Here is an 18,255-nt window from a genome sequence, read left to right as displayed (position 1 = left end):
TCACTTTGTACGAGTCATTTGCCTGGAAACTTGTTCTGCTGTGCAGATTCCTTCATTCAGGCAGACTCCTGTAAACCTCCAAAGCCTGGGGCTCTGTAGAGGCTGATGGCAAAAATCAGAGAAATGAAACTTGTGGGGGTTGTTTGAGGTCAGCGGTGAGTGCTGTGCTGGGAATTGTGCAGTATAAGAACATCAAAACCTGCCTGATGCTAAAGAGGTGAACAACGTGAAAGAGGGACGTTTATGACATTTTTAAACTATATTAAAATTAAGCAAATTATATATTACCTTTTAATCCCATTAATAGCCAAAAACTTGAACTTGTGCACTGTTTGGCTCTGTGGTCATCATGTGCTCCTAGGAACACAATTTCATACCTAAACAACCCTCACACTATGGCCAGAAAAGAAATTATTTCAGAAGCTTGATTTTGCGAAACTGCTTTGCAATTTAAAATATCTGAGTTTTGAAGATTCAGTGTAAATTCACTTTAATTTACAGGCAATTTTTAAATGCAAAACAACCCCTGATCTACAAAGCCTTTGTTGTTTTTTTCTTTTGAAACCACATTTGCAGAGGATTTTTCATTTCATTAATTAAGCAGGTCAGTTGAAATTTTGAAAATGCTGTTTCCCAAGAGAATCCCTTATTCCTACAAGGGACAGAGAGCTTCAGTTACCATCCTGCAAACCACTTAGGAACTTGACTAAAATTAGGTATTTGATCAATCCTTTTGAAGTCACTGAGGTTATTTATCCAATTAGTCAGAGACTGAAATGTTCGCTGCTGTGTTTTTTTGGGGATCAGAGACATTACACTCAGATTCTTGTGGCACTGTGTCACAATGGGGAGAGATAAGCCATGACAAATTAATGCCATGATCAAGCCAGATGCTCTGCATGACACTGATAGAGTGCAGTGGGAACTGGGGACGTTTTGTAGCACACTGGGGGTGGCAGGGTTTGATCTGTTTGATCCTCTGAGTGTCGGTTCCTTCTCTCTCTCTTTACGTTCCTGACGTTTCCTTTGTGGTCAGCCTTCCCACGGGGACAAGACTTCCAATCCCGAGGTTCTGAAGTGGATGAATGCTCTGGCCAAAGGCCGGAAGCAGCTCAAAGGTACAGAATAACAGCGTGTTGTGTCCCTTTGCTGCTGAAGCTTTTGGGAGTGGGAGTGTACCTGGAACACTTTAAAGTCAGTTTTCTAACCTCACTGCTCTGCTTATTTTTCACAGTGTGTAGCAGTAAGTGTCCCAATGGCAAGAGAGATATTATGTGATATGACTTGCCTTGATTCCTGAAATCAGGGATTAAAGTGTGCCAGCTCAACCTTCATACCAAGGCTGGAGGGGGAAGGGGAAAAAGCCATTGTCTCTCTCTCATCATTACAATCATTCCTGCAAAAGGCGACGCTGTTCTGAACACTTTTATGAGTGTCTGAAACACAGGAGTTAGAAGTTTCCCTGTTATGGCACAAATGGAGGTGCAAATGTTTCTTTAGGACTAAGGATAGACATCTGTCGTGTTTTCATTTATTTTGATCATGAAAACAGATCTTTCCTTGATAATAAATTTGGCCTTGAGGGTCAGGTTTTGCCCTTGTCTGTCTGAACACCCACTCCATTAACGTCTGTGGGTGTATCAGATGCTTTCCCTCGGGGAGTCTCTAGCCAAGACTGATTGATTTTTTTTTTTAAGGCTATTTATAATTTATCTAAAGATTTTTTTCCCTGTTATAAATGGATTCTCACTACTAAATAAATTGTAGTATTATCTTTCATTTCTGCTCTGGATGTAGTTAATAATATAGAGGATGTGACTGTGGGAAATAAAGAATTAGAAACTCATCTTTCTGGAAAGTTCTCTCTTGAGTACTATCCTGTATGATTACTAGATGATCATGATGATGATTACTACTATTATTTCCCCTTGAATTCTGTGTTGCAAATCCAGGAAGGGCAAATGAGAAGAAATGGCCAATCTACATGGTTATTTTTCTGAAAATTGTATCTCTGACTCAACTATTGCTTCTCCTGTCCAGAGGCTCTGGGTTTTGTAGATCAGCCTCACCTTCACACCCCAAATACCTCAATCCTGTGACAACACTTGATTTTTATTATCTTGAATAATGGCACTGCTTTTAAGTGAAGCCAAATTCATGAGGTTCATATGTCAAGTACAATTGAAATGGAAAACACTCAAATGTTTATAGATCCTTCGTCAGGTTTGCAAGGCTTGTCTGTCCTTTCTAGCTCTATGGGTTTACTAAAAATTACTGGTTTTCCCCATAAAGCTAGCCTATATCCTCAGACTGTCACAGATAAAAAATTATGTTACTGTTTCTGCATGGATTTCAACAAATTTAACACAGTTGGAGACATCAATCTCCTGCCTTGCCCAAGGTCCTTCACTAGACAGGCGTCTGCTCAGAACAAAACCTGGTTCTATGGGAGCTGATTCAGATTTTAATTGAATTTCCTCACTGCTCTGTGCAGGTCCCTGGAGCTCCAGGGGCTTTGGCTTGGTGTCAGGTTCATACAGTCACAGCTTTATCACACCCAGGCAGGCTGCGGACTGCGAAGCTTCTGTCCTCTGCTGGGGGGCTCAGGTGCTCCTCTGCCAAGGGAAGTCATTTAGGAAAGTGGCTGCCTCTCCCTGCAGGGACCACCTGAGCAGCAGGGCTGGCATGGCAGGGTGGCCTCTGGAAGGGGGAGGGACAGTTTAAATTGCTCTAGGAAGCAAAAGATGTTACACATTAAAGTGAAGCAGAATTACTCTCCTACATGCCTGTGGTATGATGATAATTGTATGCAGGAAGTAGGAAAGTTTTGGGTTGTTTCTTCCTAGCTTTGCAAACACTTCTAATGTATTTACTTGCTGTGCATTTTGCCTTTCAGAGCTGAAGCTCAGGATGTCAGAAGAGCAAAGCTGTACCTCCACAGCGCCCCAAAGGAATGAGCACTGTGAGGGCAGTGGGAGCTCTAAAGAGGGGGGCACACAGGAGGCCACAGGCGTGGAACCAGCTCCCTCCATGGAGGACACCATGGACAGTGTGCTGAGACGACTAAAGGAGAAAAGACAGCACTTCAACCTTCCTGAGACTATTAAGGTATTTGTGAAGCACAGCTGCTCCCTCGGAGCTCTCACCTGAGGCAGGTATTGTGTGTGTCTGGCTCAGGGTGTGTGCATCCTCTGTCTGCTGGCACTGCAGTGCATTTTCTCTCTGGTGAGCTGGGAGCTCTAGTGCAGTTTCTGGAAGTGACTCTTCTGAGAAGAATTGCCCAGGTGCAGAGGTGCAGAAGGCTTTTTCAAGCAGTGCTAAGCATTTTTTGGCCAGAGATGCACATGTGAGACTCTGCCAGGCACTGCTGGAACCTGTTGTGTGCCCAGAACTGCATATCCTGGTGTAACGAGGATGGTGGCAGCACAAGCACCTTGAGGCCACAGAAACTCTGTGCCTAAAAATATTCCTGAAGGTGCTTTGATGATAAAGATCCCGCTGAAAGCCTCTGCAGAGCCAGTAGCGTGCACTAAGGTGACAGGGACAGCACAACCATGGAGATGGCTTTGCTCTCCTGACCTTGTACGGAGACTGTTGTGCCCTGTTTGTGCTGATCCTGCCTCTTCCCTTCCATATTCTCAATTACTCTTCTGAATGTAAGAGCAGTATTCCATGGAACATGATTGCTTGGCTGGAAAATCAGGTTTTGTTGTAAAACTAGTACATGTATTAAAGTTTTGCTGTGCCTTCACATTCCTGGCACAGGGTAGGGTTCTCTAAAACAATACACACCACCCAACTCCCCCCTTTTCTGGGAGCTGTTTTTGCTGTCAGGGGCTGTTGCTGTCCTGATGCTGTTACAGCCAAGCAAGACAATAAATTCTGCCCTCAAAGGCACCTAAAATCTAAATGTTGACAGTAACATTTAGACTTTGGCTGGTGAATGGAAAAGGGGAAGGGGTGAGAGGGTGAAGAACTACATGGTAAACTATGCAAGAACTAAGAAATTATTCTGGGTGAATTTCAGTAGCAGAGAGTACCCAGCAGAGATGATTTTTAATTTTTGTTTTGTTTCTATTCTTGGTTCTTAAACAACTAGTTGCTATATAAAAACCAGGACTGTGCATAACAATGCCATGCTTCTCAGATTTTGGGCGCTGCATACATGACTGATTTTTTAATTGTTTCTTTTTATAAAGAAAAATGAAATGGAAAAAGTGTTTCACAACCAGAAAATGAAAAAAGGCAACAAAACCATGCTATTCTCCATAGCTCTAAAATCCTAACAGTGCAAACTGTAGGATAATATTTTCAGTCATTAATTTTTTTATTAACGGAGTGAGATCAGATGACACTAACACAGATGTCTGTGAGGAAATCCAGTCCAAAAAACTTCCTTATGAAAGTAATTTGGGTGTGAGTATCTGTACCACTCATTTTCCAGTTTTTTTGGACTTCTAATTTTCCAAGAGAATCTCCTAAATTTATGAAATGGCAGTGCAGGCTTGAAATATTCTCACAAACGAGGAAGTAATATAAATTAAATAGTAATGTAAATTAAATGTTTGCACATGCCAATATTTTCAACTTTAAAAAAAAACTTATTTGTTTTATTTTTGTTTTCTTGCAGAGAGAACTTGCCTTTTAATAGTTATCTGTTAGAAAAGGTGGTTGGTAATAGTTATCAAAACTGCTGGGGAACAGAGGCTTGAGCAGGAATAAGATGAAATCTAATTGATCTATTTCAAAATGATATATTTTAGTAGCTCCCTAAGCATAACATTAAAAAAGATTGGATTTTGATTATGAGTCATCCTGGACTTTTTGGGGAAATTGAGGTTGGTGGCACCCATGATGTGAAATGAATCCAGGATGTGTGTGGTAGCAGCAAAGATCAAAGGCTGCATTTCAGCTACAAACAACTTTGGTGTTACTGTAGATACATTTTGTGTGCAACAATTTGTTTTCTATAGAACATTTAGATCCTGCACTAGAATCTGAGCTAGATTAATAGTAAACTAAATAGCAGCTAAACGTTTCTCTTTTTGTGGTATTTAGTTATTTTGGCCAAAGACAGCATTTCCATGAAAGCCTACCAAGTTCTGCCCTGAAGTTCACTGTGGAAAACCTCTAAAGCCTTGCTGAAACACAAATGAGAGCATGTGTGTCCCTAGAAAAGTGCAGGGAAAAATCCCAGAGTGTCTAAAGAGCAGTGACCACAAGATTTGAATAGGAAACAGCAGAATGGGGTTTCCAGAACAAAGCATCCCTCCTGCAAAAAAGCCTGTGGGTAAAGTTATTGAATGAGAAGGCGAAGAGCAAATTGGGGTTGGCCTGTGAATGGCTCAGTACCCCACAAAGGGGTGGCCACCTGTAATTGTTTGTCACTAACTCCTTGTGAAGGCACATGGTAATTTATGTAATGGCTCACCTTGGGTTACGGTACAAGGCTTCAGGAAAAAAGAAAGGTTAAGAGCATGAATGTAGGAGTTCTAGAGACAAAAGGCAAATAAACACACTTTGAATAATATTACTGAAAAAGCTGCAGCAAATCCCCCCAAAACAAACCCAAGACCCATCTCCCAGCTTTGGATGCAGTGTGAGTGCTGGGTGGCTGGGGCTGTGCCTGCTGTCCCTGGGGAGCAGCAGCTCTGTGGTGCTCAGCTCTGGCTCTCCAGCCCTTCCCAGCGTGGTGAGCTTGGAGCTGGCCTGAGGGAACTGGCACGGCTCTATGGAGGTGTCGTGTCACTCGCTGCCCTTCCTTACACTTTGTGTTTCTAATGTTGTGTTAAATGCTGCTTTGTAAAGAGCCACCACACATGCCCAAGTGGCAGACTGAGGCCCTGGGAACCTGACTCTGTGCCTGTGTGGAAACAAAGCACTGCCTTGGACAGGGTCTGGCCTGTCCTTCTGTCCTAGAGTCTGTATTTTCTGTCTGGAAAAACAGCAGCGAGCTTGAAGGCGTCAGCATGCAGGGAACAGAACAGACTAGTAAGGAAGATAACTGTATGCAACATTTTGTGTGCCTCTGTTCCAAAATTATGAAAACCAAACTACTACCTTATCTTTAGGTCAAGTCCTCCTTTTCTTTCTTTATTTGTCACAAGTTTTGACTTCTGTTTGAGTGTTTGCAGCCTGTTCCCCAAGGCTTTTCTCAGACTGGTTCCCTTTATGTATCTGTCTTCTCATCATTGACCCACTTTAGTTTATATTCTCCTTGGCTATGAAGCAGGGTTTCTATTTAATTAGCATTGAGTCTCCTGCTGCTCTATGTAGCCTACAGTCCTAAGATGTCTCAGACAATTCTGTAGTTTGTGACTCCAGCTGCCTTCTCTTATTTTGAAATTATCAGCTATTTCAAACAGAGCTGAATACCAACCTGTCTTGAGATTGCTAATAAAATGAGCTAATGAAATAGGCTCAAATCCTAAGCCCTCTTGAGATCATTTCTCTTGTGTAAAATCAATATTAATGATCACCCCATTTCTTTCTAAGCACTCAGCTGCTCCAGGCTTAATAGTTTTTGAAAGAATTAACCTTGTATTAATTGTAGAACTAGCAATAAATAAACAGATTAGCTGATTTTTAATACTCCTGCATTCTAGTTAGCAGCTCGTCTCTTAACATGGATGACGGACGATTTTAGAGTGATTAACTCGTGCAGACCTTTTAGGAAAATGTGATTAGCAGTTCTGATTAATGGCTCTGTGCTGTTTCTGCATTTGAGCATCAAAGAAAAAAGGTTTTTGCTCCTATTGAAGTTAATAGCGTGATGCTCTGATGTTAGAAGAATGTCACTTCTTCTTGACATATTTTTAAAGGTAGGGTCTAATTAGTACAAGCATTTCTCCAAGTTGTCTATAAAAGCCCGGTTGTCCTCAGCTTTCTGCAGAGAGCCCCCTGTGTGTGTGCACCCCCAGGTCCATGGGTCATCCCCCTCACCCCTCTGAGCCCTTGGCCTGCTGTGATCTGGCAGACACTGTGGGAAACAACATTCCCTTCATGTGGGCCTTGGTGTTCTGGCCCAGGGGAAAATACACAACTCCAGGAGCAGATCTTGTTGGGAAAACGAGGAGACAAATTCCTGTTACACAGTGTGCTCCCCAAGCAGACACCTGTACAGATACTGATTATCCACCAGCACTGACAAACCAATGTTCTTTTGGCACCAGTGACTCATACTGCAATTTTTGAACAGAAATATGCTGTTTACCACAACAGGTTGGGCTTGCATTGCTAAATCTTTCTGTTCTACATCCCTTACCGGCCAAGGCAAATCTATTTCTCTTTCCTGATGAATAATTAAAAAGTTGATGAATGCCCTCTAGGCATTTTTCAGTTTTGTTAGTATTTTGTCCAGAATGGTGGTTGTTCTCATTTTTTACAACTAAACATACTTAATATATATGTCGTGTAATTTTGGACTCTTTTCTTGCTAAGTTGATGCCAAGTCCCCATTGCCTTCAGAGCAGACAGAAATAGAATTCATTATTAATGTTTATCTGGGAAGAAGAGATTATTAAACAGATATGTACCTGTACCCTCATCATGAAAGCCTGCCTTACAATCTTATAAATAACTTTCTAAAATAGGATATGACAAAAAAGCAAATGGCTTTGGAAAAAAAAAATCAATCTTTAGAAATATCTGCTGTATTTTGAGAGTATTCATGGGCAACCTGTAAGTATGCCATGGAAAAACAGGTAAAATAAAAATTACTTAACATCTCTAACCAATATTTTTTGTCTATTAAATATATTTAGATGATTACACAGCATAATTTTAGTTATTTCAAACTAATTTTCAGGTATAATTGCTATTGCCTGATACTGATGAATTTCGTTTATATGTTGAAATTAAGTAGGAAGTGGCTCTGTATCTATTAATGACAGATGGGAAACCATTTGCAATTTCCATTGGAAAATGCCAGATTTGAGGATTCAGTTGGAAGATTACATATTCACAGCAGATTTGGCTCTGCTGTCATGTATGATTAGAATGCTTATCAGCTGAGGAAGTTTTTATCTGGGGCACCATCTGAGATGTGAACTACAGAATTACATGACCCAATGTATGTGTTTGCCTTTATTACACAGCAGGACTTAAACTATTACTTAAAATCCTTTTAAGGGATGGCATTGCTGAATGTAGGAGCAAACAAAAAAATGCCACAATTGGTGAGATGATGATCTGAAAATTTGTTCTTCACAGCTGAGGAATTTCTTTTTGATATCAATGTCTGTATTCTTGTGAATGTCTGCTTCTGGCTAGTAGTTGTTCTGGCAGAGGAAAAGGGAATTGACAGCACTGTTTGTCCAAAAATCTGCCAGCTGTTGAAATTATGATCTGATTCTGACCTCAGTTTTGTTCATCTTCTTTGGGCTTGGAATGAGAGCTGAGGGATGGAGTGAGTATGCAAGAAGTGTATGAAGAAATTATATTTCTTAAGAAGGAAAACAAAACAGAAATCATTAGTGCAATGTAGAGGTAAAAGAGACTTAATTCAGAGATAGGAAAGAGAATAACAGTGTGCCTTTGCAGCACAGGGTTCAGAGAGGGTGTTTCTTCTCAGGGCTGGAGCAGCTCTGTAACAGCAGCCTTGAAATGGTGGAGTGTGCTGGGGCTGACGTTTGCCCTGGTGATGTCTGGTATGGCTCAGCACCATCTTTATCCAGACTTACCTGACAAGGTCAAACAGAGAGGCCACTGACCAGGTTTAAAGCAAAAAAATTATCTCTTCTGGCTTGGTTGGCATTGCCTGGAGTTCTTATGTATTGTAGTTAAATAGAACATGGTACGTGGGGAAGAGAAGTGGCCAGGCTGGGAGAGGCAAGCCCTGACATTCTGCAGTGAGGGGTGGCTCTAGAGTGGGCCCTAAGCACCCCATCAGCCAGGTGTGTGCAGTGTCACCAGCCTGGGTTTTCCCTTCCTGCTGAGCAGGCATTTGTCTTTGTGAGCAGCTCTGGACTGTTGTTTGTGCCATCAGCCAGCCTGTGTCTCCTCAGACCTGCCATGTGCTCACTCACCTGAGCAGGTGCACCTGAGCCTCTCTGCAGTGCCAAAATTCAGTGAAATTAAAGCCAGTAAGTGCTCGTAGGTGTGGGAGCTGATGAGCAGAGCTGATGGTGGGCTAGGAGCAAATGACCCTGTTTGGACATTTTATCACTGAGGAAAACGTTGGTGTGGGTGTGGCGTGGCGTGGTTGGTTGACTGGGGGGAGGTTTGTTGTGTTTTTGGATTTTTTTTCGTTGTGGAATTTGTCTTTTTTTTTTTCTCCCTTAATGCAGTAAGTCAATCTAGTGCACAGCTAGTTTCCCTAAGGTGTATTCTTGTATTTTGTGAACATTTGTGGCTGGATCAGGCACTTAACACCTGATTTAAAATCATATTCTCTTCCAAATCAATGCTCCAAGTGCTCATGAAAGCCCAAGAACAAAGTAGATGAACGGATGGATGGTTCCCCATTGTGGCAGGCAGCTCTGGTGAGGAATGCACACGGCGATCCTGCACAGAGCCAGCTCCATGGGCAGGCTGAGAGCCGTGTTCTGGGTGCTTTCCATCCCACTGGGCTGATGAGTGGCTTGTCCCAGGCAGGCTGTGTCAGCACAGCTGAGGGGGTGAGCTGGCAATGCAAGGCACAGCAGCAGCACTTCTGAACCTCTGCTGCTCTAGCAGGAGCCTCAGAGAGAGAATAATCTACCCTCTGCCTGGGCAGCATGGCTCAAGAAAGCGAGGAAACCACACTGGGTATTCTCCACTAGAGAACAGATTGTCATTTTCCTTCTTTTAGATTGCATTGATTGAATTCCAGTTCCCGTGGAATATCTATTGAAGCAAAATACACAGCTGCTCATACTCTTCTAACACCTTTCTCAGCTTTACAGGAGAGAATGAGAATATTTTTAATTTACTTCTTAGTTTTTAATTTTAAGGGCTATGTTTTGTTGCCATTTCTCTTTAGGTAACTAAGCAGGAAAAGAGTCTCATGAAACCTCTTTACGACAGATACAGAATTATCAAGAAACTTCTGGCTGCTCCATCTCTGATCACAACAATTGTAAGTATCATCCATTGTCAAGGAAATGTACAAAATGTTTGATTTGTACCTGTACATCCATTTAGCTGCAATAGAACTACTGATATCCAAAAAACCTGCTCATTGGTGAGTACAGGGTGTTGATACTTCAAATAGACCAAATGCTCCGTAAAATTCAACTTCTGTGCATGCCAGAGGTTCCAATGTACAGCAACAGTTTCTGAGGCAAGAACTTCAGTGGGCTGGGTAAGACATCAAAGGCTGGCTTTAGTTTTCCATCGTGGCAAACATCTGCAACACAGAAGGAAACCTCTCTTTCCATGACGGACTCTGCTGTCACTATATCTAGCTTCTGTATCTTATCAACAATGCTTTCCTCAACCATGTAGCACAGACATGCAATTTGTAGTACTTTAATAATATATTGGTGCAATGGAACAGTACTGGTCTCATAGTGAGTGAAGGCAGAGGAATTTGGAAGTTAATTAGCATGTTTACCAAAAATACTAATCCAAGAGTAATGTGGGCTAGGTCAGTTTTAAAAATTGTCTTGTTATATGACAGTGTAACTTTACATTTCTTTGAGAAATCACAGTACAAAGCTTTGCACACTTGCACATGGGTATTTCATTGAAAAATTTCACTGAAGTTCCCCCTAAGTGTTACTGGTTAGGAGATTTGCCCTATGGAGTTTTTGTGTTTAAGCCTTAGTTTCAACAGCTCAACTTTTTTTCTGAGGATGGAGGAAGGCGAGCAAGACACCGATATCACTCTATTTTAGTAGTTAACACTAGTAGCTATAAAACTGGGGAATCTCTCTGTCCAACTCCTTTTACAGTCAAAACATCTGGAAATAACATACACACAGGAGATGTGTATATGAGAAGAGTACAAGTTTCAGCAAGACTGCACTACTTAGATAAATACAGAATGTTAGTTAAATCTTTGCTCCATGTAAGGCCTTGTGGGCAGACAGGAGACACCTGGGAGCAGGGCCAGCTTCTGGCCTTTTCATTCCTGGTAGGCAACACACAGGAACCCAGAGACCCCAGGAGTGCTCTCATGAACAGCCTCAGTAGACCTGGTAAACCTTTCAGTATGTGTAACCTGTTTCAGTGGATACACCCAGGAAGTCAGCTCCTGATTCTTTATGTTGTCAGCCTATTACTTTAAGTGTTGTAATTTAAGCAATTAATTTGATAATGTTTTGCATTTCCCAAGCAGGAGGAGGAAGACTCAGATGAGGACCACTCTCAAAGCAGCCATGAGTTATCGTCTGGTCCAATGTCCTGCTTCCCTGTCGAAGAGCACCTGTGCTACTCCCAGGAGGAGAGTGAGCCTGCACATACTTCACCTCTGGATGAAAAGAAAGTTTACAGGCAAACAGCCCTGTCTATGTCCAATTTACATGAAGCAACAATGTAAGTTCTCTCTTTTTCCCCTCAATGTTTTAAAACATTTCTTGTAGACTTTGTAAGAGCAATATGAGCCGTACCTGTTGCATAGGTCTATTCTATACCAAAGGAGTGATTCAGTGCTTTCTTATGGGAGAGAGGAGCAGAGGAGATTCATTGTTTGGGCAGCATACTGGTGGTGTGAGCTGTTTATTCAAATGACTTTGTGCCAGCTTTTTGTCCCCAAGAAGAGAAAGGTAACTAGTTGAACACTGTGTGCCAGGAGCAGATACCCTGGGGATGGTATCTTTCCTTTGTGTTTTGATTGGGAAGTCTTAGATGCATAAATGAAGCTAACTAGACTGTAACACTATAGAGATCAAATAAAAGTTACTTCAATTTCTATGTAACTCAACTATGTGTGCAAGAGTTTGCTCATAAATGCTGGGAAGATATTTCTGTGCATTTTGTCATTATGCAAAAAAAAACAAAAAACCAAAAAAAAGACAAAACAAAAAAACCCAAACACAAAACCAAAACAAACAAACAAACAAAACCAACCAGAAGCAGATGTCAGAATTCTCTCTCTGCTTAAAACCCTTATTCTGCAAACACTTCCTAAAGCATGGCCTCTAAAAATGATGCTTTTGGGTACCACTAGCATTTCCACTGCATCACAGTTAATGATGAGAAACAGCTGCAAATAGGAGCAGGGCTTGGATGTTGACTTTAATTCAGGCACAGCATTTCCCTCTGTGAGATACCGAGCCCTTTCTGCTCCTTTAATTCCACAGGGAATGAAGGCCAGTAGCAAGACTCAGTCCTGAATGCTGCTCCTTCTCTGTTGACCAGTGTCTGCCTTCCCTTTAGTAGCTGGAACACCAGTAAGAGTGGAAGGAGTAGAACCGTGTATGGAGAGTGATGGAATATTTTTCCTTTTGAAAAAGCCTTGAAATGTGCTGTGAGAATGATAAGAAATTAAAAGGACACTGAAATAATGTAGATTCTCAGCTTGACCTGCTCTAAAATTGTGAGGAAATATTCTGCAGGTCTTTAGCACATCTTAGTACATGTTAATGTGCCACATGTTTGTTTCCAGAATTAACAGGGCTCTCTGGTCAGTGCCAGCCAAGGGCCCAGAGCAGAAGCTCTCTGCTGCCCAAATCCAGGGCTTTTACCACCCTCCCAAGCACAGGGAGGTTTCATGTTCTTGTCTCTGTGTTCACAGGCCTGTTCTGCTCGAACACCTCAGAGAAACAAGAGCTGACAAGAAGAGGCTTCGCAAGGCTCTTCGGGAGTTTGAGGAGCAGTTCTACAAACAGACAGGAAGGTAAATCTGCAGCTCAGCAGAGCCCTCTCCTTGCCCCCTTTGGGTCCTGGGCACGGTGTTTGTGAGGGTGGCCACTCTGGGGTGGACAGGCCAAAGGGCTGCACCTAAGGGCTGTGAAACACCCTGGAAATGCCTGGTCTCTGGAGATGTCCATCTGTCTCTCTGCTTAGTTCCTTCAAGAAGTGGCCATCCATGAGGAAAGGTAGGATTTGGGAACCTTCCAGGACACGCCTGTAATGGGTGGCTCAGCACAGGATATTCCCTGAGCTGAAGGAAGGCTGCTAAAAGTCTTTCTGAGGACCAGTCTGTAGGGAATGGACTTGGCAGTTGGGCCATTCTTAAACAGCCAGATTTTAAAACCAGAAGCCACAGATTTCTTTACCCAGAATTAAATACTGGCCATTTTCCACTCTGTTTTTCTTCCTCTTCATTGAGCAAACCTTTTTGTTGAAAATCGTGGTGTATACGGGCACTGATAACAGTGGTAACTGGTAACAGTTTTCAAAGCACTATTATGACTTCTCTGCATGTTTGAGAATCATTTAATTATGCTTCCACAGCTGTCAAGAAAGTTGTCTGCTATATAAAAAGTCACTATTTAATTATTATTTTATTCTTCATATTAGAGCTTTTTGGTCCTGTCAAATTATCTTTAGTCATTTACAGTCAGTAAAAAAACCCCCAATCCTCATGCAGAATTAATTTTTTAGACTGTTTCTCTTCTTGCTCATAAAAAGTGATGGTGCTTTTATTTGCTTTCCATAGGAGTCCTCAGAAAGAAGATCGAGTGCCAATGGCTGAGGAATACTCTGAATACAAGCACACAAAAGCCAAAATCAGGCTCCTGGAGGTTCTCATCAGTAAGCATGATATTTCCAAAACGATTTGAAGTGAATGCAATGCTGTGATATTGTTCTCTAGGAAAAAAAAAATCCAAGCAAACAAACAAGTAATGAAAAAGAGAAAGTAATTTTACAGGTCTTGGTCTGCTGCACAATTATTTGACACACTGAGATTTTTGATGCACTTTACCAATTATAATAGCTGTGATGAGAGAGGACAGCAATATGCAGGAATATTAAGCACGGGTGAGTGGACTATAGTATATATTTTTCCTTTTGAAAAAGCCTTGAAGTGCACTGTGAGAATGTTAAGAAATTAAAAGGACGCTGAAGTAATGTAGATTCTCAGCTCGACCTGCTCTAAAAGTGTGAGGAAATATTCTGCAGGTCTTTAGCACATCTTAGTACATGCTAATGTGCCACATGTTTGTTTCCAGAATTAACATGTGTTATAACTAATGAGTAATGTTGGCTATTAAGGCGCTGATTCACCAGAGTAAAAGAAATGAATTAAAGTGTGTGAAGGAAAAAGAACATACTCTAGCTGACAGGACACAGTTGCCATTCAAAGAAAAGTGAACAGGAAGAGGCAGTGCCAGGGCTGGGAGTGGAGCAGTTGTGATGCTGCTTGTGCAAGAAAAGGCCAGAACATGACTGCCAAATGGAGCCAGTGGTGGGACAGGAATAAGAGAAATAGCTACAGGTTGCTGAGAACAGATGGAATAAACGTACTGGCTGCTGTCCTTTTCACTAGTTCACAGGACCTGGCTCACAGAATTTAAAAGTCAGTAAATAGATCAACTACATGCTAAATTTTGATTTCTCTCTTAACCTTTGCACTTTGGTTTGCCTGATGCTATAACATTCGCTTCTCTAACTACCAAAGCTCGTTTGGACGCATGCACTTTGTAAAATGTTGAAGTACTTCTTGTGTTATAAATTGCCACATATCTATATATATAAACAGGACTAGATTACTGCATTATGCTAAGATATTTTGGATAGATAAAGTACATGGTATATAAGTGAGTGTCACAGTTATCTGATGAGGACTGCTAGACTTCTTGTTTACTGAAAATAAGGTTATAAAATTATTTTTCCATTGGAATTATGCATCTTTCTTACCTTTCAGAGCACCACACTTTGTAATATTAAGGAGAATTGTCACTGTTTGTGATAGGCCATTGGTGTGAAAAGTGGACTAGTAATAGAAGGATTATCACCAGGTTTTGCACTAGAAGTGAAAAGCAGGGATTCTGGGAAATTCCTAGCCCAAACAGAAAGGAGGAACAATTGTTTAAAGAAAAAAAAAAGGGACTGGACCCAGTTGAATCATGTTTAGTGTTTTGCTTTATCTGTCATTTTGTATTTACCACATAGTATAAGCAACCTGTTTTCTATCTTGGTAAGAAGATTTTGATTTTATAAAGCCTCTTATGTACCAACCATGTTTGTATTTAGTACGTAATGGCATGATTTGGAAGATGTACACATCTTCAAGTAGTATGGAGGAAAAAATATGAACACTTAAAAAGGAATTTTTTATTTTGCAGCCGTTTGTTGTTTCAGTGTACTGATTTAATAATTTATAACTTAACTTTTATGAATCAGAAATGGTCTTCATAAATCTGTTTTAATTAAAGTCATCTAGAGCAACAGGAACAGATACAGAGCTATTTGAAGTTTACAAACTACATCTTTGATAAGGGAAAATGATTTAATGACATGTATACAATTGATATTAAAATGTAATCTATATATTCTATATGATTGTATAATATTTTATACAACAGTACAAATAAAATATTTTTCTATTATATTTATTATGTCGAGACACAGTTTCTGTTTTCAGTTAGCTAATATAAATAACATAAATAACACTGTCAAACAACACGTTGGAAGTGCTGACATTTCTAGGCTCTGAAATTCAAATCATGCTGCAATTACAACCTTTCATGCTGTTCAGTTATTCCAGTACTTGTTCAGTAGTTAAAATGAATGCATATTTAAACACCATTTATAAGCCGTTATTTTTATTTTGCTAAAGCAGTTTATATAGGATTTTGTTATGTTTGGCAAGAAACAGAAAACAATTTTTGCAGCATCTAGGTATAAATGGTTGCCAGAAAGAAATCCAGGACTTCTAATCATTTAAAGCATCAGGGGACCAGGAGGGAAGGAGGGAGAGAAGAAACCCTAAGAAGGCTATCGGAGATTTTGAAGACTGGTAGTTGCTTTTGGTGACAGCGGCATGTGCATGCTTCCGACAGAACCGTCTGACTATGGAGATGGGCAACAGAGGTGTGAAGGCTCCTAAGGAACAGGGGCAGGTTAACGTCCAACACTGATATTGCAGGTCTTGCAGCTGGGATCTTTCTTTGCGTTTGCAGTAGACAAGCTCATTAGTTGGTGACCGGTAATTTCTGCAACTGTGCCAAGGGAGAGATCCACAGGATCAGTGTAAATTACTTCCAAAATAACATCCTGGGCGTGATGGTAAACCATGACCCCGTCTTCTTCATCGCAGGTCAGAAATTTGTTATCTTTTATGTTTAGCTGGGGAAGGCGCTGCTTACAGAACTCATCTCCCGGTGACCCCACGGGGGCGATCACGAGGATGACGTAGTGGTAGGCTGTGTACATGCAGTAGAAGTCTCCAAAGTACAAGTTAGTATTGGGGTTGAAGAGTTTTTCAGCTGCAATCTCATACCTGTATCTGCCATAGGGTGAATCTTGGGGGGGCTTCCCAGTGTTAAACTCAGTGTTGCAGCTAAAGAAGATTCCTTCCAGCTTCCCACTGATTGGAGAGCCATGGCTGCCACTGTTATCCTTAACAGAGGGCTGCATAGCATTCCCATGATGCTCTCTACAAATGAAGGACTGGCATTGTTTATTTTGTAACACACGGTAAAGAAAAAGTGGAAAGTTAGGACATCATGCTGTTTGGAAACAGGACTGAAGGAAAACCATTAAACTGAAAGCCAGGGTTAGTGTTGTGGTCTTAGGACCAAGAAAATCAAGTGCCATTAGACTTTGTAAGATCTAGAATAATTCGTCCTTAAGAGAAAAATCTGCTTTTCCAGTCTGCCTTCTTTGTCAGCTGTCTGGGTATCACATGCAGGCAAAAAAAGCACAAAAAAAAGCCCCCAAACCACAAGTATCTTTAATTAGCTAATTTGTTCAGACTTACACTACATTTCTAACAATAAACACAAGTTGAATATTGCAAGTCAGTCTCCACATGCTGAATATACTGTTTGTTAATATGTATTTTTAGCATAGGCAGTATATAGTTCATGTAGAAAACTGCCAGTGAAAGTTACTTCTGAAGGCTGCTTTTCAGAGGTTATAGGAAAGAATATACTGTCTGCCAGTGCTTTTTGTCCCCAAATGATCATTTCAAGTCTAATTGGTCTACTGCCGACTTCAATCAGTGCAGAGCTGGGCACAGAGAATTAGGCAATTTGGTTAGTTTCCACTTTGGTTGGTATCCAGCTTCTGCAGTCACTAGTCCTAAGGGAAAGAAAGACTAATTTTTTTTTTTTTTTTAACTTAGCTCAGTTTCATTCCAGTGAAGAGAAATGAACAAGTGAATTTTTAAAATCCCAAATCCCAAATTGCACTCAGCAGCATTAGGCTGCTAAATTTAGGAGAACACTCCAAAACACCCCATCTAACCCTCCTTAGCACCTGAAATTTTAAGTTTAGCAGGGCACCCCCCAGTATTTGTGTCCCACACAGCTGTGGAAGTGTCCCAGTGGCAGCTTTGGCTCCCTCTGCACCTGCAACCACGGGGTACCTGAAAGGAAACCATCCCCTTTTGTAAGTCCTGCAAAATATTTGCTGGGCACCCCCAGAACCCTTTATACTCACTGACATGACACACTAAAAATGCATGAGGATGTGGGGCTGGAGATTCTTATATTCCCCTCTTGCTTTGCTTTTACTTTTTTTTCTTTTTTCCCTTCTTCTTTTAGGAGAGGGGAAACTAGCCAAGAAAGACTGTTCTTGCTCTGCTTTTAACTTGCAACACGTCCATGTAAAATGCTGCTGTGTGGGAGAAGGTTTTGCTTGGTTAAAGTGGGAGGTAGTAGTCAAAGCAAACAAACTCGGTGTATACATTACAAAACAGCTCTAAATCAACTCAGAAATATCTCCAGCTGTGACTTTTTCCCATTATTTGTAATCGCCTCAGCAGCACATCTTTATTTTACTCTAAAATAGATTTCAGAACTTTTCTGAGCCATTCAAATACTACCTACTTATTGTCTCAAGCCCTATTTCATAAGACACTGGTTAGAGTGGGGGTTATAATTAGTATTTTATGACTAAAGAGATTATTAGGGAGAAAAGAAAAAGAAAAAAAGAAAAGGTCAACTGAGCTTAAATAACTACCTAAAGCCTCTGCAACCTGAAAAGTCAGGCTTCATTCTGATAAAGTAGGTTCCATTTCTGTGGCAAGATAGTGACATCCAGTGGCCAATTAGGCTAATTATAGGTCGCCCTTTTGGGGGATCTGAGCTGCTTGGTGGTGCTCCCAGCCCAGGGAAGCTGCAGTGACACAAACAGGCTCCTGAGCTCTCACCTCAAACCCTCCATTTCGGGGCTGCTGCTTTAGCACCAGGAACTGATGCCAGTGCTACCAGAGCTTTT

At 41.2% G+C, this 18,255-nt stretch overlaps 2 protein-coding genes across 9 annotated transcripts in view; one reads left to right on the top strand and one right to left on the bottom strand.

The window, feature by feature from the left end:
- FAM13C (family with sequence similarity 13 member C) overlaps positions 1-15,421 on the top strand; it is a 115,153-nt gene extending 99,732 nt beyond the window's left edge. For 3 of the 5 annotated variants that reach the window (XM_063406060.1, XM_063406061.1, XM_063406058.1), the window contains 6 exons: positions 1,037-1,118; positions 2,897-3,108; positions 9,962-10,057; positions 11,258-11,457; positions 12,659-12,760; positions 13,526-15,421. In XM_063406060.1, coding sequence (XP_063262130.1) covers positions 1,037-1,118; positions 2,897-3,108; positions 9,962-10,057; positions 11,258-11,457; positions 12,659-12,760; positions 13,526-13,649 — 816 coding nt within the window. In that variant the 3' untranslated portion in view covers positions 13,650-15,421. The remainder of the gene's footprint in view (positions 1-1,036; positions 1,119-2,896; positions 3,109-9,961; positions 10,058-11,257; positions 11,458-12,658; positions 12,761-13,525) is intronic. The other 2 variants (XM_063406063.1, XM_063406059.1) reach the window with 1 other exon arrangement.
- PHYHIPL (phytanoyl-CoA 2-hydroxylase interacting protein like) overlaps positions 15,217-18,255 on the bottom strand; it is a 124,277-nt gene continuing 121,238 nt past the window's right edge. For all 4 annotated transcript variants that reach the window (XM_063406066.1, XM_063406065.1, XM_063406067.1 and 1 more), the window contains exon 5: positions 15,217-16,468. In XM_063406066.1, coding sequence (XP_063262136.1) covers positions 15,934-16,468 — 535 coding nt within the window. In that variant the 3' untranslated portion in view covers positions 15,217-15,933. The remainder of the gene's footprint in view (positions 16,469-18,255) is intronic.

The sequence above is a fragment of the Prinia subflava genome, chromosome 9, assembly GCF_021018805.1.
Source record: "Prinia subflava isolate CZ2003 ecotype Zambia chromosome 9, Cam_Psub_1.2, whole genome shotgun sequence".
Classification (NCBI taxonomy): Eukaryota; Metazoa; Chordata; class Aves; order Passeriformes; family Cisticolidae; genus Prinia; species Prinia subflava.
This window is presented reverse-complemented; position numbering and strand designations above follow the sequence as displayed.